Genomic DNA, 24,348 nt, shown 5'->3' on the forward strand with positions numbered 1-24,348 from the left:
TCGCAGAGACAGAGTTATACTCTCCTCGCAGAGACAGAGTTATACTCTCCTCGCAGAGACATACTCTCCTCACAGAGACAGAGTTATACTCTCCTCACACAGACAGAGTTATACTCTCCTCTCAGAGACAGAGTTATACTCTCCTCGCAGAGACATAGTTATACTCTCCTCTCAGAGGCAGAGTTATACTCTCCTCGCAGAGTTATACTCTCCTCTCAGAGACAGAGTTATACTCTCCTCGCAGAGACAGAGTTATACTCTCCTCTCAGAGACAGAGTTATACTCTCCTCGCAGAGACATACTCTCCTCTCAGAGACAGAGTTATACTCTCCTCTCAGAGACAGAGTTATACTCTCCTCGCAGAGACAGAGTTATACTCTCCTCGCAGAGACAGAGTTATACTCTCCTCGCAGAGACATACTCTCCTCGCAGAGTTATACTCTCCTCTCAGAGACAGAGTTATACTCTCCTCGCAGAGACAGAGTTATACTCTCCTCTCAGAGACAGAGTTATACTCTCCTCGCAGAGACAGAGTTATACTCTCCTCGCAGAGACAGAGTTATACTCTCCTCGCAGAGACAGAGTTATACTCTCCTCGCAGAGACAGAGTTATACTCTCCTCGCAGAGACATACTCTCCTCACAGAGACAGAGTTATACTCTCCTCGCAGAGACATACTCTCCTCTCAGAGACAGAGTTATACTCTCCTCTCAGAGACAGAGTTATACTCTCCTCTCAGAGACAGAGTTATACTCTCCTCTCAGAGACAGAGTTATACTCTCCTCGCAGAGACAGAGTTATACTCTCCTCGCAGAGACAGAGTTATACTCTCCTCGCAGAGGCATACTCTCCTCTCAGAGACAGAGTTATACTCTCCTCGCAGAGACATACTCTCCTCGCAGAGTTATACTCTCCTCTCCTCGCAGAGACAGAGTTATACTCTCCTCGCAGAGACAGAGTTATACTCTCCTCGCAGAGACAGAGTTATACTCTCCTCGCAGAGACAGAGTTATACTCTCCTCGCAGAGACATACTCTCCTCACAGAGACAGAGTTATACTCTCCTCGCAGAGACATACTCTCCTCTCAGAGACAGAGTTATACTCTCCTCGCAGAGACAGAGTTATACTCTCCTCGCAGAGACAGAGTTATACTCTCCTCTCAGAGACAGAGTTATACTCTCCTCTCAGAGACAGAGTTATACTCTCCTCGCAGAGACATAGTTATACTCTCCTCGCAGAGACATACTCTCCTCACAGAGACAGAGTTATACTCTCCTCGCAGAGACATACTCTCCTCTCAGAGACAGAGTTATACTCTCCTCTCAGAGACAGAGTTATACTCTCCTCTCAGAGACAGAGTTATACTCTCCTCGCAGAGACAGAGTTATACTCTCCTCGCAGAGACAGAGTTATACTCTCCTCGCAGAGGCATACTCTCCTCTCAGAGACAGAGTTATACTCTCCTCGCAGAGACAGAGTTATACTCTCCTCGCAGAGACATACTCTCCTCACAGAGACAGAGTTATACTCTCCTCGCAGAGACATACTCTCCTCTCAGAGACAGAGTTATACTCTCCTCTCAGAGACAGAGTTATACTCTCCTCTCAGAGACAGAGTTATACTCTCCTCTCAGAGACAGAGTTATACTCTCCTCACAGAGACAGAGTTATACTCTCCTCTCAGAGACAGAGTTATACTCTCCTCTCAGAGACAGAGTTATACTCTCCTCTCCTCGCAGAGTTATACTCTCCTCGCAGAGACAGAGTTATACTCTCCTCGCAGAGACATAGTTATACTCTCCTCTCAGAGACAGAGTTATACTCTCCTCGCAGAGACAGAGTTATACTCTCCTCGCAGAGACAGAGTTATACTCTCCTCGCAGAGACAGAGTTATACTCTCCTCTCAGAGACAGAGTTATACTCTCCTCTCAGAGACAGAGTTATACTCTCCTCTCAGAGACAGAGTTATACTCTCCTCTCAGAGACAGAGTTATACTCTCCTCTCAGAGACAGAGTTATACTCTCCTCTCAGAGACAGAGATATACTCTCCTCTCAGAGACAGAGTTATACTCTCCTCTCAGAGACAGAGTTATACTCTCCTCTCAGAGACATACTCTCCTCTCAGAGACAGAGTTATACTCTCCTCGCAGAGTTATACTCTCCTCACGCCTCCGGAACACTGACACTGAGAGTGCCCTAACTTAACATACTGTCATCTCAGTGTGTGTGTGTGTGTGTAGTCACGCCTCGGTTGTGAAAGTGAAACACAGTGCCCTGTGTCTTTGTGCACACGCAACACACACCTTGGACTACGTGTGTGTGTGTGTGTGTGTGTGTGTGTGTGTGTGTGTGTGTGTGTGTGTGTGTGTGTGTGTGTGTGTGTGTGTGTGTGTGTATACAGTTAGGTAACACACACCCTTGGCTCCCTGGAGCTCTGCTTCAGTTCATCAATAACCCAAGTCCAAGACCAGGGGACCTCTCCTAACACACACAACGTGATGGAATGCATCTAAGGTGTTTCCAGGTAACAGGGTGGGGGAGGGGAGAGAGAGCAAGAGAGAGAGAGAGCGAGAGAGCAAGAAAGAGAGAGAGCGAGCAAGAAAGAGAGAGAGAGAGAGAAAGAGAGTGAGAAAGAGAGAGAGAGCAAGAAAGAGAGAGACAGAGAGACAGAGAGAGAAAGAGAGAGAGAGAAAGAGAGCAAAAGAGAGAGAGAGAGAGCAAGAGAGCGAGCTAAAGAGCAAGAGCGAGCAAGAGAGCGAGCTAGAGAGAGAGAGCTAGAGAACGAGCTAGAGAGCGAGCAAGAGAGAGCGAGCAAGAGAGCGAGCTAGAGAGAGAGCTAGAGAGAGAGAGCGAGCGAGCAAGAGAGAGCGAGCAAGAGAGCGAGCTAGAGAGCGAGCTAGAGAGAGAGCGAGCAAGAGAGCGAGCTAGAGAGAGAGAGAGAGAGAGAGAGCGAGCAAGAGAGCGAGCTAAAAAGAGAGAGCGAGAGAGCGAGCAAGAGAGAGCGAGCTAGAGAGAGCGAGCTAGAGAGAGCGAGCTAGAGAGAGCGAGCAAGAGAGCGAGCTAGAGAGGGAGCGAGAGAGAGCGAGCTAGAGAGAGCGAGCTAGAGAGAGAGAGCTAGAGAGAGAGAGCTAGAGAGAGCGAGCTAGAGAGAGAGCGAGCTAGAGAGAGAGCGAGCAAGAGAGCGAGCTAGAGAGCGAGCTAGAGAGAGCAAGAGAGCAAGCAAGAGAGAGCAAGCAAGAGAGCGAGCAAGAGAGCGAGCTAGAGAGAGCGAGCAAGAGAGCGAGCAAGAGAGCGAGCTAGAGAGAGCGAGCTAAAGAGAGAGAGCGAGAGAGCGAGCGAGAGAGCGAGCTAGAGAGAGAGCAAGAGAACGAGCTAGAGAGAGCGAGCTAGAGAGAGCGAGCTAGAGAGCAAGAGAGCGAGCAAGAGAGCGAGCAAGAGAGCGAGCTAAAGAGAGAGAGCAAGAGAGCGAGCAAGAGAACGAGCTAGAGAGAGCGAGCTAGATAGAGAGCGAGCAAGAGAGCGAACTAGAGAGAGCGAGCTAGAGAGCGAGCTAGAGAGCGGGAGAGCGAGCTAGAGAGAGAGCGAGTAAGAGAGCGAGAGAGCAAGAGAGCGAGCAAGAGAGAGAGAGCGAGAGAGCGAGCAAGAGAGCGAGCAAAAGAGATAGAGAGCGAGCTAGAGAGAGCGAGCTAGAGAGCGAGCAAGAGAGCGAGCGAGAGAGCGAACGAGAGAGAGCGAGCAAGAGAGCGAGCAAGAGAGAGCAAGCAAGAGAGCGAGCTAGAGAGAGCGAGCAAGAGAGCAAGCTAAAGAGAGAGAGCGAGAGAGCGAGCAAGAGAGCGAGAGAGCGAGCGAGCTAGAGAGAGCGAGCAAGAGAACGAGCTAGAGAGAGCGAGCAAGAGAACGAGCTAGAGAGAGAGAGCAAGAGAACGAGCTAGAGAGAGAGAGCAAGAGAACGAGCTAGAGAGAGCGAGCTAGAGAGAGAGAGCTAGAGAGAGAGAGAGAGCTAGAGAGAGAGAGAGAGCTAGAGAGAGAGCGAGAGCTAGAGAGAGAGCGAGCTAGAAAGAGAGAGCGAGCGAGCTAGAGACAGGGAGCGAGCTAGAGAGAGAGAGCGAGAGCAAGAGAAAGATAGAAAGAGAGATAGATAGAGAGAGCAGAGGAGGGGAAGAGTTCTAAATGTCCTCTTTAATAATTGACAGGTCAGCTGCCTGTCTCCGGAAGCACTAGGCAGACCGGCTCACGTCTCAAAACATTGCAGAGCGACAGACAGTAATCCTGCACTGATAAACTCCTGCTTCCTCAACCACACACACACTTACCTGAGCGGCATGCAGGCAGTCTGTCCTCACCACGAACAGGACTCTCCAGCACAGAGTCCACAGTCTCACACACGCACAAACAGAGGGGAGAGCAGAGTGAATACAGCATCAACAAATTACCATTCAAACTAGCCGAGCAAAGTTCTGAAAACTGTGTAATGCTAGACAGAGGGTCTCTACAATGCCATCATGTCAATCAAGCACAGAGTATCTCTTACCTTCTCTTCTCCAGGACTGGGTCTGAGAGAGAGAGAGAGAGAGAGAGAGAGAGAGAGAGAGAGAGAGAGAGAGAGAGAGAGAGACAGAGACAGAGACAGAGAGAGATGGAGGGGGTACAGAGGCAGTTAGTGCTGTCACTTTCGTCCTCCGTGATTGAAGGAAGGTCTCTGCCTAGCTAAGGCTAAGATAGGTGGCCCTGCTCTCTCCCAGGGAATCTAATATTAGCGCCGCACATTTCCCTAGCTATTTCAGCATGTGTGTGTGTGTGTGTGTGTGTGTGTGTGTGTGTGTGTGTGTGTGTGTGTGTGTGCGTTTGAAACTCTAGCACCGCTCTAGCTCAAATTACTGAAAGTGCAGCAACAGCAAAGGGCCATATGTTTAAACCATCACGCTGTAGATTACTTGTTGGTTATTACTGCATTGTCGGAACTAGAAGCACAAGCATTTCGCTACACTCGCATTAACATCTGCTAACCATGTGTATGTGACAATTAACATTTGATTTGATTTGTATGTGTACACACACAAACCACCTCGGAGAGAGCACAGGTGTGTCAATGTACATCACTGCACAGCTTCTCAAGGTTTCCCATTAATTAGAAAATGAGTTAAAAAGGTGGTCTTTCCTTGTTAAACTGCAACCTTTTCCTGTGCTGAGCTGTAAAGGACCACATCTATAAAACACCCACTTCACAGACACACACACACACACAACTAGACACACGCATGCACTCAAACGGACACACAGGTGCAGCCTCACCGTTGGTGTGTCGTGCAGATGTGTGTGAGTATGTCCAGCTGCTGTGCAGTCAGGTCAGTGTCATTGTTCCTCTCCCCCCGCCCGTCTGCCCTGCATCGCCTCTCTGGAACAGCAGAAGGGTCGAGGAAGAGAGACGCACGACACGACACAAACACACCCAAAGAGAGAGGGGAGCGAGAGAAGGGTTGAGGGTGAGAGAAAGGGTGGGATGCATAATGAGACTTCCAATGGCTGAACAGAGAGAGAGACAGAGAGACAGAGCGAGAGACAGAGCGAGAGAGAGAGAGCGAGAGAGAGACAGAGAGAGCGAGAGAGAGAGAGAGAGAGAGAGCGAGAGAGAGACAGAGAGAGCGAGAGAGAGAGAGAGAGCGCGAGACAGAGAGAGAGAGAGAGAGAGAAAGAGAGTTACCCCACTGTTCCTGCAGTGCTGTCAGGTTGTTTAGTAGTCGCTGGTGGTAGAGTCTCTCTAGCTGAACACACCACACTGCTCGCTCATCTGGTCCACGCAGGGTTAAGAAAACACACACACACCCACACACCCCTACACCCTTCAGTGATCCAGTCAGCGTTTGATTAGTTTAATTATTATTTTCTATTTAACTAGGCAAGTCAGTTAAGAACAAATTCTTATTTACAATGACGGCCTAGGAACAGCGGGTTAAACTGCCTTGTTCAGGGGCAGAACGACAGTTTTTTAACCTTGTCAGCTCGGGGATTCGATCCAGCAGCCTTTCGGTTACTAGTCCAACACTCCAACCACTAGGCTACCTGGCGCCCCAGACACAGTGAAAGCTGAGGAGGGGGGTGAACGGGAGTACTCTCTACTATTAAGGAGAAGTCCACACAGGGTTTAAAGCACCTACTGTCCTGTATAGGGACTGTAGCTGGCTCGGGATGGGTCCCACACAGAGCAGTGTACTGGAGAGATCCCACGTGTTACAGAGGGATTGTGTTATAGCCACCGTCATCCATAAACATGAGTCCTCCTCTCTTTCAACAGGCACTGAGGCGCTCTGTATAAAGCCCACAGCTTTGCTGAAACAAGCCGCGCGCGCGCGCACACACACACACACACACACACACACACACACACACACACACACACACACACACACACACACACACACACACACACACACACACACACACACACACAGGCACACACAGGCACACACACACACAGGCACACACACACACAGGCACACACACATACAGGCACACACACATACAGGCACACACACATACACACACACACCGTCTGTAGTGGTCGTGGCTGAATGAAGACTAAAACAAAGAGGACAATGATAAGATCAAATCCAAACAGTGCAGCTGGAATGTCGTGGAATGTTTCAACTAGAACACAGTGTTCACCTGAGAGTTAGAATGAACCGGAGAGCGCTGTCATTTCACTGGAAAGACATGAGACATGAGCTGACTGATAAGGATACAATCTTCTTAGACTTAGGAGGACATAACACACCTGTTCAGTACCTCTCACACACACAAAGTAATAAGGATACAATCTTCCTGGAGGACAAAGGCCTCGGCTACCTGAAGAGATGGAGGCAGAGTGGAAAGGGTTAAAGGACAACATTCATTTACATTCTAGTCACCCAGAGCAACTAAAGAGTGTATTCTGCCAAGAAAGACAAATGCCACCATCAATAGTTAAAACATCTTACAGGCCTAATACTGAATGACACTTAAAACTACGTCTGGTATAACTTTGACCCCCAGACAGAACATGCCCAGGTAGCATGAGACGTTTACCTGAATCACAACACTGATACCCCAAAACCCCTACTTAAGAAGAGTGAAGAAGATAAACACACACACAGTGGAGGAGCACGAGAAACACGGCTAGTCCCCGCGAGCACAGCGGAAAACGCAGGAACTAAATGGAGAGTCTTTCAATTCCTCCTTGATCACCGCTGCATTTGTAGTTTCCAAAGTTCCCCCAGTAGCTAGCGGGGAGGTAAGACGAGCTCCACAACCGGCCTGACGCAGCAGCAGCGGTGTGTCCGTGGGTGCGTGTTTAACAAACGGACTCTTGCGACTGTTTTTTTTTTAAATTTATCGTTCTCCTGCTGACTGAAGAGGACAAAAACGGGACAGAGAGAGAGAGAGAGAGAGAGAGAGAGAGAGAACAGCCCCGTGTGTGAAAGTTCGTCAGAGAGAGAGACAGAGAGAAGGGGAGACAGAAAGAGAGAGAGAGAGAGAATAGGAGCGTTTGTAAGTGAAAGATAGAGCAGGAGCGCGGTAATAACCCACTGGCCTCTCTCGCACGCTCTTTCACACAGACTCTCTCCCTCTCTCTCCATTGTTGCAAGCCCCCCTACATTTACATAAATATGAATTGCTCACTTCGCTTGCTTGTGGTGGGTGTTTAAGAGAGAGAGAGCGACAGGGAGGGAGAGAGATGGAGAAATAGAGAGTGAATGAGGGAGGCAGTGAGAGAGAAAGGAAATAGGCTTGAACCATTCTGCTGCCTTGCTGTCCTGAGGCACAGGGCTATTTGTAAGGCTTTCTCTAAACAGTTCAACTGTTTAAAACGTTTCACCACATTACAGCAGTGCAAATGTGCTCTTTTTACCCCTAAAAAACAGATGCTCTGACGGGCATAGCGTTACAATTAAATAAATGAGCATCTGACTGGAAGTGTGCAGAGACTTCTTCATGTTGCCCCTAAGACAAGAGAAAAGTAGACTTACTCATGTGCTAAATGTTTTTATAGGGAGTTTAACAGTATCAAATATAATCTCTTCCTAGAGAGCTCCCCCTTAAAACTCAACCAGGGGAGACAAAACAAACTCTCATTCTATCCTTACAAGGGCTGGCTCAGGTTGGTCAGAACGCCCGGGGTTGCTAAGCGCTATCTGGCTAGCGACCAATCAGATTAGGGAGGTGAACAGATGCGAGTTGGTTACTCTAGAGGTTTGTTCAGTGAGGTGAAACATTCAGAGCGTTTCAGAAAGAAAATTAATAGAGCTGACACGATTCCCTGTTCTACCCAACAGATAACCATGGCCCAATCCCACATGACCTCCTAGACAAGGGTTCCCCAACTGGTGTCCCGCGGGTGATTTTATTCGGCCCCCCAGGTTTATGTGTTTTGGGGACATAAAAGGCTGTAAAAACACCAGAAAATCAGCTCCAAGTGATTTGAATTTTGGAAATCTGTTCCAAAGTATTCCAACGTATAATAGAGAGAGATGTGATCGTATACCAGCGTGTCGCGACCCTGAAAACGGGGTCGAGAGAGAAAGCCAAATGAAATGAATAAAAGGGCACTTGGTTGATAGAAGCGGGTTTATGTCAGTAACCCCTGGTAGCTGCTAGATGAAGTTGTAATAAACAGAGTGGTTTCGGGTTTTCCTCCTACACATGTAGGAGAGAGAGAGAGATTACACTTACTTTCAGCTGGCCAAAAAACTACCCATTGCATTACTACTTCTACTTAAGAGAGAGAACGATAAACAGATTGAGACAGATTCAAATGAATCTGAACTGTTTCAGCTACAAAATATTATGACCTCGTCAATGAAAGCTACTACTCTCAGGAACACTTATGTGTCTTCTACACACAAGACCAGGCACTAAATCAGATTGGGGGGGACATCAGTAGCTAGGTTTCCATCCAATTTGCAAATGATTTTCATGAAAATATTCTCAAATCTGCATAAAATAATATGCAGATTTTTCCACCAAAGATGTTTCCATCAAACTGACTTTTTACGGATAAAAGGCTATGCATGATGACGTAGGGCACACAAAAATGACCTTTACTGTTAAATTCCCATGCACCGAATGAAAAATACAAGTTAAATGGATTTCCGTCGCGTTTTCAACTCTACTGATTGTTTTGTCACAAAACCTGTTGCGTTATGTAGCAAATCGGAACATGCGCTCTAGCCAACCGCTGACAGATACGTTGTGGGTAGGCTACCTACATCACATTTGTCAAACGGCAGCCAAGCATCAATCTTCACGTCACCAGAATAAGACACTAAATATTTATTGGAAAGTAGCATCAAGCTCATCACCTTGCACATTAACCACCCTGTGAAGTTCATCATAACTTATTTCATCAGTAGCCTAATAAACTGCTTGCTTTCCCGAGTCGTAGTGGGAGGACCACACAACATATCATCGCGTGACTCCAAGTTTACTTCAATATGATGGTTATTATATCAATATTTGCACATAAAGGAGTTTCTATCGCTATTTCTCGCATAATTAATTTTACCAACACAAAACGGATCCCACCAATGTCGAACGGTCAACTTGTCTGTCGGCATTTATAAAATTTGTTCGGGCATTTCATGTCTCCATCAGCCCGGTCGTTGACTTTTTTTCATGTGTCAGGTAATTCATCCGCATTAAATGGTTGGATGGGAACATGGTTAGTGATGATGTTCTCTTCTACACAAAAGAGCATACAAAATGTTTGCCTGATGAGCTTCTGAACTTCCCAAAACCTTTCTGATGCATTTCAGTCACATCAAACCATACTTCCTTCAGATTGAAATACTGTCCAAAGGACCGTCAGACTGATTTGTAATAGCCCAATATTTATTGATGTATTATTACATCACTTTCTTCACATGGTGGGGTTGCAAAAGTTTTCCATAAAATGGGGTTGCGGGCCACAACGGGTTGGGAACCCCTGTTGTAAACAAACATAAGCAAGGTTTGAAATTAGGTTTTAGTCAAATATTATATCCGTTTGGGCTTCTTGCGGCCAATTTGCGGTCTACAAATGATTTGTAATTATGTTCCAGCCCCCTGACCATCCACTCAAGAAAGAAAATCAGCCGGAGCTGAATCTAGTTGATGATCCCCACCCTAGACCCCCATGTGCTTGTGGAGGTCTGACAAGATTTGATTGGTATAAGCCAGTGGGTCTCCCTTCAGAGAACATCAAGGTAACCAAGCCCCCACCTCTCTCACTGAATGAAATTATTTTTTTAAGAGACATTCATTCCATTCTGTTGTAAAACAAATAGTTGCAATGAAACTGTTAAAACAACTTTTTCAGTTTTGGACACTGCATCCTGATTGTAGGCATTAGTCTCCCACTCCTACATTTGGGCTTAAATCGTGTTCTGTACGACTTAAACAAGCAACTGACTTAGTAGAAGCGTGTAATCCATAAAAGTGCTTTCAGAATATCCAGGTATCCATTTTTGTTTCTTATACAAAGTATGTCATTGCCCTTTTAAGACGCCGTTGCCCCTTTAAAAACTATGTTGCGCATCCTAAGCCATGGTAGAAAATCAGGTTGGAATTGCATTTTATTTTTATTTTCTTAAACACCACAAGTGCCATTTTAAGAGTGTACCCTCCCCATCCAACCTGACAGAGCTGGGGGGAGATCCGCAAAAAAGAACGGGAGAAACACCCCAAATACAGGTGTACCAAGCTTGTAGCGTCATACCCAAGACGACTCGAGGCTGTAATCCCTGCCAAAGGTGCTTCAACAAAGTACTGAGTAATACTTATGGAAATTTTATATTTCCGTTAGTTTTTTTATTTGCACAAATTTCTAAGCCTGCTTTTGCTTTGTCTTTATGTGGTGTTGTATGTAGAGTTACGAGTGAAACAATTTAATACATTTTAGAATAAGGCTGTAATGTAACAAAATGTGAAAAAAGTCAAGGGGTCTGAATTTTTTTCCAGAATGCACTGTAATATTTACACATTTTTAGAGAACCCTAATACAGTTTGATTTGGCTTTCCTTTTACGCGTCCTCTGAAACTCTCTGCCGCCCCTTTGGGGAGGTGCGCATCACTTTGAAAGCCTGCAGGATGGTGAAACTTTCACCTAGCCTATCAGAGGGAAAGGTGGAGCTATTACCATATTGATTGCCCAGCAAAGCCTCTCAGATCTGTGCATAGGGTCCAGGGGTCCATTTGGGATTGGGACCTGTCTGTTCTGAACAATACATTTCTATCTGAACTTTGTGTAACGTTGCACCTTCCTGAACACGCCCCAGGATGTGTTTGAAGAAGGTAGGGAGTAGACAGAGAGGCTGAGGTGATGATCAGACATGACAACAGTGCCCCCTACTGGTGGAGATGGGAATATACACTTTGCACTTCACTTCATGCAGAGTTCTGTGGTGAAGCTGTGTATCACAATGACAGGGATTCTACCACACCCAGTCACACCTGACAGCCCTGTAATGGATGGCTGTGTGTGTGTGTGTGTGTGTGTGTGTGTGTGTGTGTGTGTGTGTGTGTGTGTGTGTGTGTGTTCAGTCAGTCTGGTAAACAGAATCACAGCTCACCACACGTAGAGGGAACCACGCCTGGCTGTCAGAGGAACGTTCACTTGAGAACAGCGCAGGCAGGTAGAAATACCATATATAGAATGGAGAGGGAGGGGCACACACCTGATGGAGGTACTGAGGCAGGTGGGAGTGATCTCCCCGTTCCCCTAACTCCTTTAAGGTGGCCAGGAGGGCAGGGCTAGGCTCTGCAGTGGTGCAGGTGGTAGGTCCTGTGGTGCAGGTGGTAGGTCCTGTGGTGCAGGTGGGGCCTGTGGTAGGTCCTGTGGTAGAAATGGTGGGTCCTGTGGTGCAGGTGGGGCCTGTGGTGCAGGTGGTAGGTCCTGTGGTGCAGGTGGTAGGTCCTGTGGTGCAGGTGGGGCCTGTGGTGGGGCCTGGGGTGGAAATGGTGGGTCCTGTGGTGCAGGTGGGGCCTGTGGTGGAGGTGGTAGGCCCGGTGGTGCAGGTGGGGCTTGTGGTGGAGGTGGTAGGCCCGGTGGTGCAAGTGGGGCTTGTGGTGGTGGTGGTAGGTTCTGTGGTGCAGGTGGGGCTTGTGGTGGAGGTGGTAGGTTCTGTGGTGCAGGTGGGGCCAGTGGTGGAGGTGGTAGGTCCTGTGGTGCAGGTGGGGCTTGAGGTGGTAGGTTCTGAACTGGAGGTAGTGGGTCCTGTGGTGGAGGTGTGTGTCTCGCCCGCAGGGTCACTGTAGCAGGGTTCGTCTGGACTTGTTGCTTGGGAGCTGATGGGATCTGTAGTCTCTGGAGACACAGAGGGCCGGAGCGCTACCGGACTGCCTACAGAGTGAGAGAGAGAAAAGAGAGAGCACTGCACATCAAACATCAACGTTAAACTGTTATAAAAGTCTGAAACCAGATAGAGTAGCAGTGAAAAGCGAGATTGAGCAAATCCTCTACCTACTTCAGCGTGGCATTAACGACTACACACACTCTCGCTAAGTACTTTCCCTTTGTGTTTCTGTGCTGTGGAAGCCATACGGCCCATTTGAGCAATTCCACGTCCTGACAAGTCAATAAATCCTTTATGATCCCATGGTGGGAAACGCATTTGGTAGCTGGGAACATAACATACATAGTATAATGCATCGTTGAGCACTTGAACCGACACACACACACACAAACGAGGTCTTGCCCAGAGAGTGTGTGTATTGGGACAGTTCAGACACCATACACAAACGAGGTCTTGCTCAGAGAGTGTGTGTATTGGGACAGTCCACACACCATACACAAACGAGGTCTTGCCCAGAGAGTGTGTGTATTGGGACAGTTCAGACACCATACACAAACAAGGTCTTGCTCAGAGAGTGTGTGTATTGGGACAGTTCAGACACCATACACAAACGAGGTCTTGCTCAGAGAGTGTGTGTATTGGGACAGTTCAGACACCATACACAAATGAGGTCTTGCTCAGAGAGTGTGTGTATTGGGACAGTTCAGACACCATACACAAACGAGGTCTTGCTCAGAGAGTGTGTGTATTGGGACAGTTCACACACCATACACAAACGAGGTCTTACTCAGAGAGTGTGTGTATTGGGACAGTTCACACACCATACACAAAAGACAATGAGATAGACAGTAAAAAATAACTAAGCTTCAGATCCGCAAACTCATCTCAACCACTTTCTTTTCCCGCGGTCTTCCCTCCTCCTCTCCTTTCTTCTCCCCGACTTTCTACTAATCTCTTCTATCTCTCCACCTCTTCTTTTCCTTCTGTCCCCCTCCTTGCTGTACCCTTTCTCCTTTACCTCTCCCCCTCTCCGACTGTAGCTGATGTGGTTGCTCGGACATCACCGGGTGTGATTAATTGGGTGAGACCCGGGCCTGTATGCTACAAATCTGATCCGCTGACCGGTTAACAGGGTTAGCCCGCCCGCACGCAAGTCCAGCCAATTAACTAACCCAGACCTTCAACCATGGCCACAAGCACACACAGTTTAATGAATAGAATTGACTGGTGCTCTGCCTCCTCCTGATCAATGGTACCCAACCAAATAAAACAGAAAATAAGTAAAGGTGATATATTTCTAGAAACTAGAAAATATATTTTTATATCTATAAACCAAGCTGTCTCAGTGTGTGTGTGTGTGTGTGTGTGTGTGTGTGTGTGTGTGTGTGTGTGTGTGTGTGTGTGACCTTACCTGTGTCTGAGAAGGAACAGTCAGTCATAGGAGTGTCGGGTGATTGGCCGTGAGTCACGCTGCTGTCCTCCTCCTCTTCTTCCACAATCACATCATCCTCATCCCCGTCTTCCTCTCCCTTCACCGTTCTACCTTCCTCCTCCTCTTCCTCCACATTGTTGTTTAAAGAGTTCTGTTGGATGAAGTCTCGTCCAACCCTCTGACCATCCTCTAGTTGAGTCTGCGTCCGGTTCTGGTTTTGGTTCTGATTTGGTTCCGAGGGGTCTGATTGGTTGCGGTGGAGGTCAACCCCACCCTCAGACAACACTGGCCCCTCCCTCTCACACTGACCTGGGAGCAGATAAAGAGAGATTAGACAAGAGCTTCTGTTGTTGTCATTACACACGGCAGGAGATTCTAATCTGCTCCGTAGGCGCTCATGACGACCTGAGAGAATTAAGGTATAAGCAATACGGGTTTAGCTCCATCTTACCATTCAGATATACTTTCACCATGGCTCAGTCCCAATTCTTCACCCTTCTTCCAGAATGTGCATTTGCACACTTTCATGCATGGGTTTTTACAATGGTAGAAACTCCGTCCGGTCAACACTAATCCCAAGCTTTTAAATCAATGACCGGCAGGAAAAAGGTGGAGAATCGGGACGTAGCACATATTTCACCTCTCTCTCCCCCTGCCTCCACTAATAATAAGAAGAATAATACATTGAATTTGTAACACGCTTTTCATTGAAAACCAATCTCAATTTGCTGCAGTGAGTGAATGAAAATAAGTCGTAGACAGAATAAGGGCACAACAAGACCGGGCAACTGACACAAAGAACACAACTGACGCTACAAGGAACAAGGACAACAAGGCTATAACACAGCTATTACTAACAGAAGGCCTTCCTAAAGAGAAGGGGTTTAAGGCCCGTTTTAAAGGAGCCCAGAGTCTGCGGTGCCTTCAGGTGGTCTGGGATTGCATTGGGGGTGGGGGGTGTTACGTGGGGGTTGGGGGGGGTTGAGCAGAAAGCCATATCTTCCAAGGAGCGGAGCTTAGTCCTGGGGGTGTGGAAGAGCAGGCTATTGCTCAATCTGAGGTTTCGGGCGGGGCTATGGGATACGAGAAGATATTTGAGGTATGGAGGGGCCATGGATGTACCGGAATGTCAGCTGGAGTTTTTTAAATTCAATTCTGAATGAGACGGGGATCCCTCTTCTATTACTTCCCAGTCACCCTCATCCAATGGTCTCCCCTACCTCTTCCCTTCCTCTCTCTCCTCCTTACCATCATCCATGGGTCTTCTCCTCCGTGACCTCTCAGCATGAAGGTCAGCAACTCCCCCTGCCACGCTTACCAGACACAGCCCTCCTACTGACGAGAGAGAGAGAGAAAGAGAGAGAGAGAGCGTAAGGCCATAGAAAACAAGTCTAACGTCATTCCTACAAGTGTCAAACCATGAATATTTACACACACTCCCCTATTTAGGCCTAAAAGTGCCTCCGTGGAGTAGTGTTGTCCTGGTTCTCTCCAGCAGAAGGCTAATTGCTCCTGTTAGCTCTTAGTGACTATTAGGTCAAAAAGAGAGCACTTATCCCTATGGTCCCCCTTCAGAGCACAGTAGGGTTAGGCCCATAGAAATAGACTTCATAGAATGGACGTTTCCCCTGAGAATTACAGTACATGGAACATGGAGAATTTAACAGAGCAGCAAGGCAGGTGTGGTGGTTTATGCAACGCCTACCTCTATATATGTGTGTGTGTGGGGGGCATGTTGATGCCAGCTGAACTTGGCAACTGTTATTGTTAACCCCTACTTGCAATCTCGCTCTGTTACTCTTGCCCCCCCCCCCCCCCCCCTTTCTATCCAGAGCTCGCCCTCTCCCTTTTCACTCTCTCCGTCTTCCTTTCCCATCATCACATCTCTCTTTGTCTTTGTCTTTGTTCTCTTCCAGGGTGTCCATAAATAATGTACATAGTACATAGACAGGGGGATACACACACGGGTCTACCAGGCAGTAGCTTAGTCCATCTCACGTGAGAGAAGAATGGGTTCAAAAACAGCAACATACACAAACACATTTATCAATCCAGAGCCAACTCAACTGACAAAAACACACAAGTAACAACATGCACAGTCTAGCACTCACAATTAGGCAAATTCACACACAGGGAGTAAGTTCCAGAAAAACTAGCCTAACTGCACACAGCAACACACACACTATGCAGCAGAGAAATAGAGGGCTGTGCAGGTGACTCATCTGAATCTAATAAGAGCCCCTCCATGTCATCTCTACAGCTGCTACATGTGTATCTGAGGGCCTACCTGGAGGATATTAGATAGTGACATATGTGTTCCTCTCATCAAATGAAACTACTACACTGTTCTCACCCAGGGGTCAGGGTCTTCCCTCTGACACTTTCAATCACTTTGCTAACGTGACGTATGTACCTAGCTGCCAGATGAGGATGGTGACAAACATCATACGGTCATTAAATCAGATGTTTTTTTGTAGTCAGAACCTCTGGGCACGACACTTAGCTACCAATCAGTCAGATAAGATTATAATAAACTCATATTGGGAAAATTGGCGTTGCCGCTAAGGTTACAATACTGTTCCTGCAAATGCGAGCTAATGTTACGCCGATGCGATACGCTGGAGCTGCTTTTAGCTCGTATGGTGTCAGTGATTCGTTTTCTTCACTGGCTTGTCAATGGGTTTGATTAACTGGCTAGCATAGCAAGTTAACAGCTAGCCTAACGTTACCTACCTACCGCTGTCTGTTTTGCTGCTTGAAGCTAACGCTACTGTGCCTACTGGCTAGCAAGGTCCTGTGTTTTATCAAAATCGATATGTATTATGATTGTATTTCTTTAAATGATACCCAAATACATGCGTACTATGAATGTTTAACACACGGTTGGATCATGTTGATCTAGCTGTCATCTAGCTAATTTACACATCTGGCTGGCTGTCAAGCTAACGTTAGCGCTTTTACATCTGGCTTTTGCGGCGCTCTGATGCAAGTTGTCGCCTTCTAGTACACGACAATAACTGGTGGTACTTACGATGTGATTAATTTCGTGTCTTGTATCCAGTACGCAGGGTGCTGAACCGAACATTGACCGACTGATGTTGCAGATTTCTCTTCCTGAGACCGATCCAAACAAAATGACGTAACTGTCGTACGGTAATGAGGAAACCTTCAAAATAAACGCCCGCATTTCAAAACCTTGCAATGTGGATAACGCATTCAACTGATACAGAATTTGAATCAATGGTCACTTTTATTGTACCAACAAGAACATGCAATAAGTAGTTTATGATAATGAATTTTAAAAATATGGTTGAATTATTTATTTTTTAAACCAATAATGAAAAAATAATGGTTGACACTGGTATGTTGAGAATATTGGGCTGGAGAGAGAGAACTTTTCAACCTGTCTCAGCTAACGTTAAAGCGGGGTGGGAAATACTCAGTAGGGTCTCTACCAAATATGGTTAGTTTTGGAGGGGGACTGTGTCGCACGACCTGCTGCGGCACCTTCACTCTGTACCACATAATGCAATACACTGTAATAGACTGTACGTGGGATACTTACAGTATTGTATTCCAACTATTTTCTTAAACCCACCTTGGTCGCAATCAATCCAAAGGATCGCCTCTTGGGCTTGGGTTTTGGACTGATTCGTGGATCATAGCCCATCTCTCCAAATTGTCATTTGTGAGAAAAAACATGTGGTTATTACTTGGCCTTTGTCTTATTATAAACTTAAATGTTTAAGCATTCCACTTCCAAACATAAAAAGCGCTCTTAACCATGAAAATGCAGTAAATATGCAGCAGTACTCATTGGACCAGCACTCCATATATTATGTAAATAAGGTATTTCTGTTTTTTATTTAAAATGTCTGAAAACCTGTTTTTTTTTTTTTCGCTTTGTCATTATGGGGTATTATGTCTAGATTGATAAGGAAAACATTTTTAAAAATCCATTTTAGAATAAGGCTGTAACATAACAAAATGTGGGAAAAGTCAAGGGGTCTGAATACTTTCCGAATGCACTGTAATCTGTGTCCAGTAGTCCTTTTTTGCATTTACCTCAGAATGACAGATTATTGAGCTCAATCTGTAGTTCAACCTCCAACTGTTGGAAGATCGATAAAGCGAGATGGGGATACAGGGTTTCGCATTACATTGGTGACTTTTGACCTTACAAGAGAAACATAAAGTACATAAGTATTCAGACGCTTTGCCATGCTACTTGAAATTGAGATCAGGTGCATCCTATCACTCTTGACATGTTTCTACAACTTGATTGGAGTAACTCTGTGATAAATTAAATTGATTGGACATGAGCAATTGGGGGAGAAGGGCCTTGGTCAGGGAGGTGACCAAGAATCCGATGGTAACGCTGACAGAGCTCCAGAGTTCCTCTGTGGAAATGGGAGAACATTCCAGAAGGACCACCATCTCTGCAGCACTCCACTAATCAGGCCTTTATGGTAGAGTAGCCAGACAGAAGCCAGTTCTCTGTAAAAGGCACAGGACAGCCCGCTTGGAGTTTGCCAAAAGGCATCTAAAGGACTTTCAGACCATGAGAAACAAGATTCTCTAGTCTGATGAAACAAAGATTGAACTCTTTGGCCTGAATGCCAAGCACCACGTTTGGAGGAAACCTGGAACCATCCCTACGGTGAAGCATGGTGGTGGCAGCATCACTGACCCTGTGCAACTGGGTACTGGACTTCCTGACGGGCCGCCCCCAGGTGGTGAGGGTAGGCAACAACATCTCCACCCCGCTGATCCTCAACACTGGGGCCCCACAAGGGTGCGTTCTGAGCCCTCTCCTGTACTCCCTGTTCACCCACGACTGCGTGGCCACGCACGCCTCCAACTCAATCATCAAGTTTGCGGACGACACAACAGTGGTAGGCTTGATTACCAACAACGACGAGACGGCCTACAGGGAGGAGGTGAGAGCCCTCGGAGTGTGGTGTCAGGAAAATAACCTCACACTCAACGTCAACAAAACTAAGGAGATGATTGTGGACTTCAGGAAACAGCAGAGGGAACACCCCCCTATCCACATCGATGGAACAGTAGTGGAGAGGGTAGTACGTTTTAAGTTCCTCGGCGTACACATCACAGACAAACTGAATTGGTCCACCCACACAGACAGCATCATGAAGAAGGCTCCGCCCACAACTGTAAGGCTCTCCAGAGGGTAGTGAGGTCTGCACAACCCATCACCGGGGGCAAACTACCTGCCCTCCAGGACACCTACACCACCCGATGTCACAGGAAGGCAATAAAGATCATCAATGACAACAACCACCTGAGCCACTGCCTGTTCACCCCGCTATCATCCAGAAGGCGAGGTCAGTACAGGTGCATCAAAGCTGGGACCGAGAGACTGAAAAACAGCTTCTATCTCAAGGCCATCAGACTGTTAAACAGCCACCACTAACATTGAGTGGCTGCTGCCAACACACTGACTCAACTCCAGCCACTTTAATAATGGGAATTGATGGGAAATTATGTAAAATATATCACTAGCCACTTTAAACAATGCTACCTAATATAATGTTTACTTACCCTACATTATTCATCTCATATGTATACGTATATACTGTACTCTATATTATCTACTGCATCTTTATGTAATACATGTATCACTAGCCACTTTAACTATGCCACTTTGTTTACATACTCATCTCATATGTATATACTGCACTCAATACCATCTACTGTATCTTGCCTATGCCGCTCTGTACCATCACTCATTCATATATCTTTATGTACATATTCTTTATCCCCTTACACTTGTGTCTATAAGGTAGTAGTTTTGGAATTGTTAGCTAGATTACTTGTTGGTTATTACTGCATTGACGGAACTAGAAGCACAAGCATTTCGCTACACTCGCATTAACATCTGCTAACCATGTGTATGTGACAAATAAAATTTGATTTGATTTGATGTTTTTCAGGGGCAGGGACTGGGAGACTAGTCAGGATCGAGGGAAAGATGAATGGAGCAAAGTACAGAGAGATCTTTGATGAAAACCTGCTCCAGATTGCTCAGGACCTCAGACTGAGGCGAAGGTTCACCTTCCAACAGGACAACGACCCTAAGCACACCGCCAAGACAACGCAAGAGTGGCTTTAGGACAAGTCTCTGAATGTCATTGAGTGGCCCAGCCAGAGCCCGGACTTGAACCCCATCGAACACCTCTGGAGAGACCGGAAAATAGCTGTGCAGCGACGCTCCCCATCCAACCTGACAGAGCTTGTGAGGATTGTTGGGGAATAATCAGAATTGGTTGGTAACATAGGTAAGATGTTTTAGTGTTCATCATATGTTTGTAAGTTACTTCTCGTTAGAATGTTATTTTTGTATAATACTGTGGCGGGGTTGCAGTATCTGTTCTATGTCAAGACTAAGTTGCTTGGGCCCGGAGAGAGGGGAGAGGTCAAGTGTGTATCTCTTGGCTCCACAATGTCTGTGTGCCAGTCAGTGTGTCTCTGTGATCTTGTCAAGATAGGATGGATTTGATATATGCCTGTTGATATGGAGGATTGGTTTATGGTTCTGAGTTTGAGAAAGGAGACAAAGCTGAACGATGTATTATGTCTATGCTGTCTGACTATGTGTGTTTTTTGCTGTTAAAGGATCTCAGTTGCAATGTGGAAGGGGGCTCTCAGAGAATTAATTGATAGACACTGAATTGATCTGAGAGTCACAGGGTTGTGATAGAGCTCATATAATTAAAAATTGACTTTGTGATAACTAACTCCGACTTGTGTGTGGTTTGCTCTCATGATTTGGTAAATAGAGGACATTTCTACGACGGGATCTGCACAGAAGAATGTGAGAAACTCCCCAAATACAGGTGTGCCATGCTTGTAGCGTCATACCCAAGAAGACTCAAGGCTGTAATCACTGCCTAAGGTGCTTCAACAAAGTACTGAGGAAAGGTTCATGAATACTTATGTAAATGTATATTTCAGTTGTTTATTTTTAATGCATTTGCAAACATTACAAAAAATATATATTTTTGTTACTTTCTTGTTTACTTACAACCTCATGCTAATCACATTAGCCTACATTAGCTCAACCTTCCCGCAGGGGACCCTAAGAAAGACAAATGCACAAAGACTGACTCATCTGTGTCGAAAACTCTTCCATCTCCACTTACTAAGGAGGATTATAAAATATTAAGCAATGAGGACAAGTGGTTCAATGACCGAATAATTGCCGGGTACAATTATCTTTTGAAGTCACACCTTAGGTAAAAATGTGTGTTAATGTCACCTGTGTCTTTTGCGAGTCAGGAATTACAGAGTCTGCTTTGTGACGGCAAAGGCGTTATGCCAAATGTGCCTGGAACGGTGCACAGTTGGTGGCGTGTTGATCATGTGATAGCGCCTGTGAAATTAAAGTCACATGGGACAGTTATAGCTATGCAACATATACTGTAGTTAGTAGAACTAAATGCATTACATTAAATCTTACACTTATCGATTCCTTATGCCAATATAAAAGAGAATTAAAGGATAGACAACTTCCACTTCAGAAAAACCTGGCATTCTCTGAAGCAGCCTTCTTAGAGGGCCATGTGAAAACGCTTTGTAAAAATGGCATGCGAGAGTATGTTTCACTGTGTATCAGTTATCAGAGAGAAAATGACAAACACATTTAAAACTGAACAGAAAATGGCCTTTATTGACCTTTTGATAATCAGCATGTCTCCGTATTATGTATCGTCTTCCAATCTCGTCTCTATTCTTGGGTTTGAAAACATGCTTAATAGAGCTCAACAGTATACTTCTAACCTTGATAGAAAAGCAACACATAGAGGCATATAACCTGCAATGAATGTCCTCCATTGTTGTTCTGAAAGCTTGATTATTAACTAGAAAATAAGCCTTGACAGTGTACTGCTAACATTGATAGATAAAAGAAGCCGATATCCATTTCAGCTGTTTGAAGTTGGTGTACTTAGAACCGATCTACAGCTTCTTAGGCATGCTTTCAATGACAGATCAATAAATCCTATTTTTATGTGAATTTGTTCAGGTAGCCCAAAAAGTTTACATATTGCAGCTTTTAACCAGTTGCACAGCAGAAGATACCCATTTAAGTTTAGCAGACTATTGAATAAGTACGATAATATACATTTGCATTTTATATATATCTATATCTTTAAACATAGCCTACACAATAGCTTTCAACATACCATTACTTGTGTAATGTTTCAAATAAATGCTGGTATAAATAATACAACATAAAAAATGTAATTCATCAAATGATCCATTCACTTCTTCAAAGGTGGTTGCAATGCTGTGAAAAACAGTTGTACTGCACGAGTGCAAAAAAAATAGATATTCACAAAGTCTTTGCAGGTGGAGTCTTATAAAAAAATATATTCTGTGATCGTACTGATAGCATAATATCCTGCTGCTAGGAGAACAGTTCAATTGTAAAAAAAAATAATATTTGGTAATACTGCCTGGGGATTCCCAATCAGACGCTTCCCTGTCTGTGCTGTCCAAACGAGTTTGGCATAGCTTTTTATAGGTGGTTTAGGGCCATCATGCAGTCATGGTGTGTAGGTACAAATACGGTGAGGTCAAGCATCAGAGATGTGTGGGCATTTCGCAGGTGAAATTTCATATTCATATTTTTTTGTGTTCTCCAGAGAAAAACACTTTCTTTACTGCATGAATAAATGGTTTCGGTCAATAGTTCCCTTTTCCTTGAAACATCATCGGAGTTGCACACCAAATCCCAGTCATGACTATAGCTCAGCATTCAACACCATAGTAACCTCCAAGCTTATCATTAAGCTCGAGGCCCTGGGTCTGAACCTCGCCCTGTGCAACTGGGTCCTGGACATCCTGACATGCCTCCCCCAGGTGGTGAAGGTAGAAAACAACACCTCCACTTTGATGATCCTCAACACTGGGGCCCCACAAGGGTGTGTGCTCAGCCCACTCCTGTACTCCCTGTTCACTCATGACTGCGTGGTCAAGCACACCTCCAACTCAATCATCAAGTTTGCAGACGACACAACAGTAGTCAGCTTGATTACCAACAACGATGAGACTGGGAGTGTGATGCCAGGAAAATAACCTCTCACTCAATGTCAACAAAACAAAGGAGATGATCGTGGACTTGAGGAAACAGCAGAGGGAGCACCCCCCTTTCCACATCTACAGGACCGCATTGGAGAAGGTGGAAAGCTTCAAGTTCCTCGGCGTACACATCACTGACAAACTGAAATGGTCCAAGTGTCCTACCTCCACGCTAGTGCGTGGAGGTGGCACCGGATAGACCGGACTGTGAAGGCGCACTGGAGGTCTCGAGCCCCGAGCCTGCCCAACCCTACCTGGCTGGATACTCCCCGTAGCCAGGCCAGTGCGGCGGAGTGGAATAGACCCCCGCACCAGGCTGTCTCTCTGTCTCCTCCCTACAGGTGCTCCCGCCTGTCCAGTGCTGCCAGAGTCTTCCTCCTGCCCAGCGCTGCCAGAGTCTCCCGTCTGTCCTGAGCTGCCAGAGTCTCCCGTCTGTCCTGAGCTGCCAGAGTCTCCCGTCTGTCCTGAGCTGCCCGAGTCTCCCGTTTGTCCTGAGCTGCCAGAGTCTCCCGTTTGTCCTGAGCTGCCAGAGTCTCCCGTCTGTCCTGAGCTGCCAGAGTCTCGTCTGTCCTGAGCTGCCAGAGTCTCGTCTGTCCTGAGCTGCCAGAGTCGCCCATCTGTCCTGAGCTGCCAGAGTCGCCCGTCTGTCCTGAGCTGCCAGAGTCTCCCTTCTGTCCTGAGCTGCCAGAGCCGCCCGTCTGTCCTGAGCTGCCAGAGCCACCCGTCTGTCCTGAGCTGCCAGAGCCGCCCGTCTGTCCTGAGCTGCCAGAGCCGCCCGTCTGTCCTGAACTGCCAGAGCCGCCCGTCAGTCAGGAGCTGCCAGAGCCGTCCGTCAGTCAGGAGCCGCCCGTCAGTCAGGAGCTGCCAGAGCCGTCCGTCAGCCAGGAGCTGCCAGAGCCGGCCGTCAGCCAGGAGCTGCCAGAGCCATCCGTCAGCCAGGAGCTGCCAGAGCCGTCCGTCAGCCAGGAGCTGCCAGAGCCGCCCGTTAGTCAGGAGCTGCCAGAACCGCCCTTCACTCCGGAGCTGCTGGAGTTACCCGCCTGTCCGGTGCTGCCGGAATCTCCTGTTTGTCCGGTGCTGCCGGAATCTCCCGTCCATTTGGGACCCATTGCTAGGCTCCCCAGTCCGAGGTCGGCGGTTATTTTCTATTTTGTAGTGTTCAGTTTTACATATTAAAATGGACACTTACCACTCTGCAAATTGGTCCGATATCACTTACTCCTCGTCGGAAGAAGACGAGCGTTACAGGTGGAGCAAAGGTACTGGACAGCAGGCAGGCTCAGGCAGACGGGTACAGGGTCAAAAACCAGGAGGACAAGAAAAAGAGAGGCTGGGAAAAGACAGACGCTGACGGAACAAACGCTAGTAAGCTTGACAAACAAGACGAATTGGCACAGAAAACACTGGTAAAAATACTCAGAGGATAAGTGGGGAAGATAGGCAACACCTGGAGGGGGTGGAGACAAGCACAAGGAAGGTGAAACAGATCAGGGTATGACAGCCGCTC

General features: G+C 46.6%; 1 protein-coding gene across 1 annotated transcript in view; it reads right to left on the bottom strand.

The window, feature by feature from the left end:
* Positions 1–16,885, bottom strand: part of LOC115138341 (consortin-like) — a 49,023-nt gene extending 32,138 nt beyond the window's left edge. Inside the window, exons 1-9 of the mRNA XM_065025639.1 lie at positions 16,767–16,885; positions 14,988–15,074; positions 13,719–14,048; positions 11,690–12,354; positions 6,815–6,845; positions 5,704–5,790; positions 5,295–5,397; positions 4,534–4,555; positions 4,316–4,379 (exon numbers count right to left, since the gene is read on the bottom strand). Coding sequence (XP_064881711.1) covers positions 4,316–4,379; positions 4,534–4,555; positions 5,295–5,397; positions 5,704–5,790; positions 6,815–6,845; positions 11,690–12,354; positions 13,719–14,048; positions 14,988–15,074; positions 16,767–16,824 — 1,447 coding nt within the window. The 5' untranslated portion in view covers positions 16,825–16,885. The remainder of the gene's footprint in view (positions 1–4,315; positions 4,380–4,533; positions 4,556–5,294; positions 5,398–5,703; positions 5,791–6,814; positions 6,846–11,689; positions 12,355–13,718; positions 14,049–14,987; positions 15,075–16,766) is intronic.
* Between the last annotated feature and the right edge of the window lie 7,463 nt (positions 16,886–24,348).

This window comes from Oncorhynchus nerka, linkage group LG12, assembly GCF_034236695.1.
Source record: "Oncorhynchus nerka isolate Pitt River linkage group LG12, Oner_Uvic_2.0, whole genome shotgun sequence".
In the NCBI taxonomy this organism is placed as follows: Eukaryota; Metazoa; Chordata; class Actinopteri; order Salmoniformes; family Salmonidae; genus Oncorhynchus; species Oncorhynchus nerka.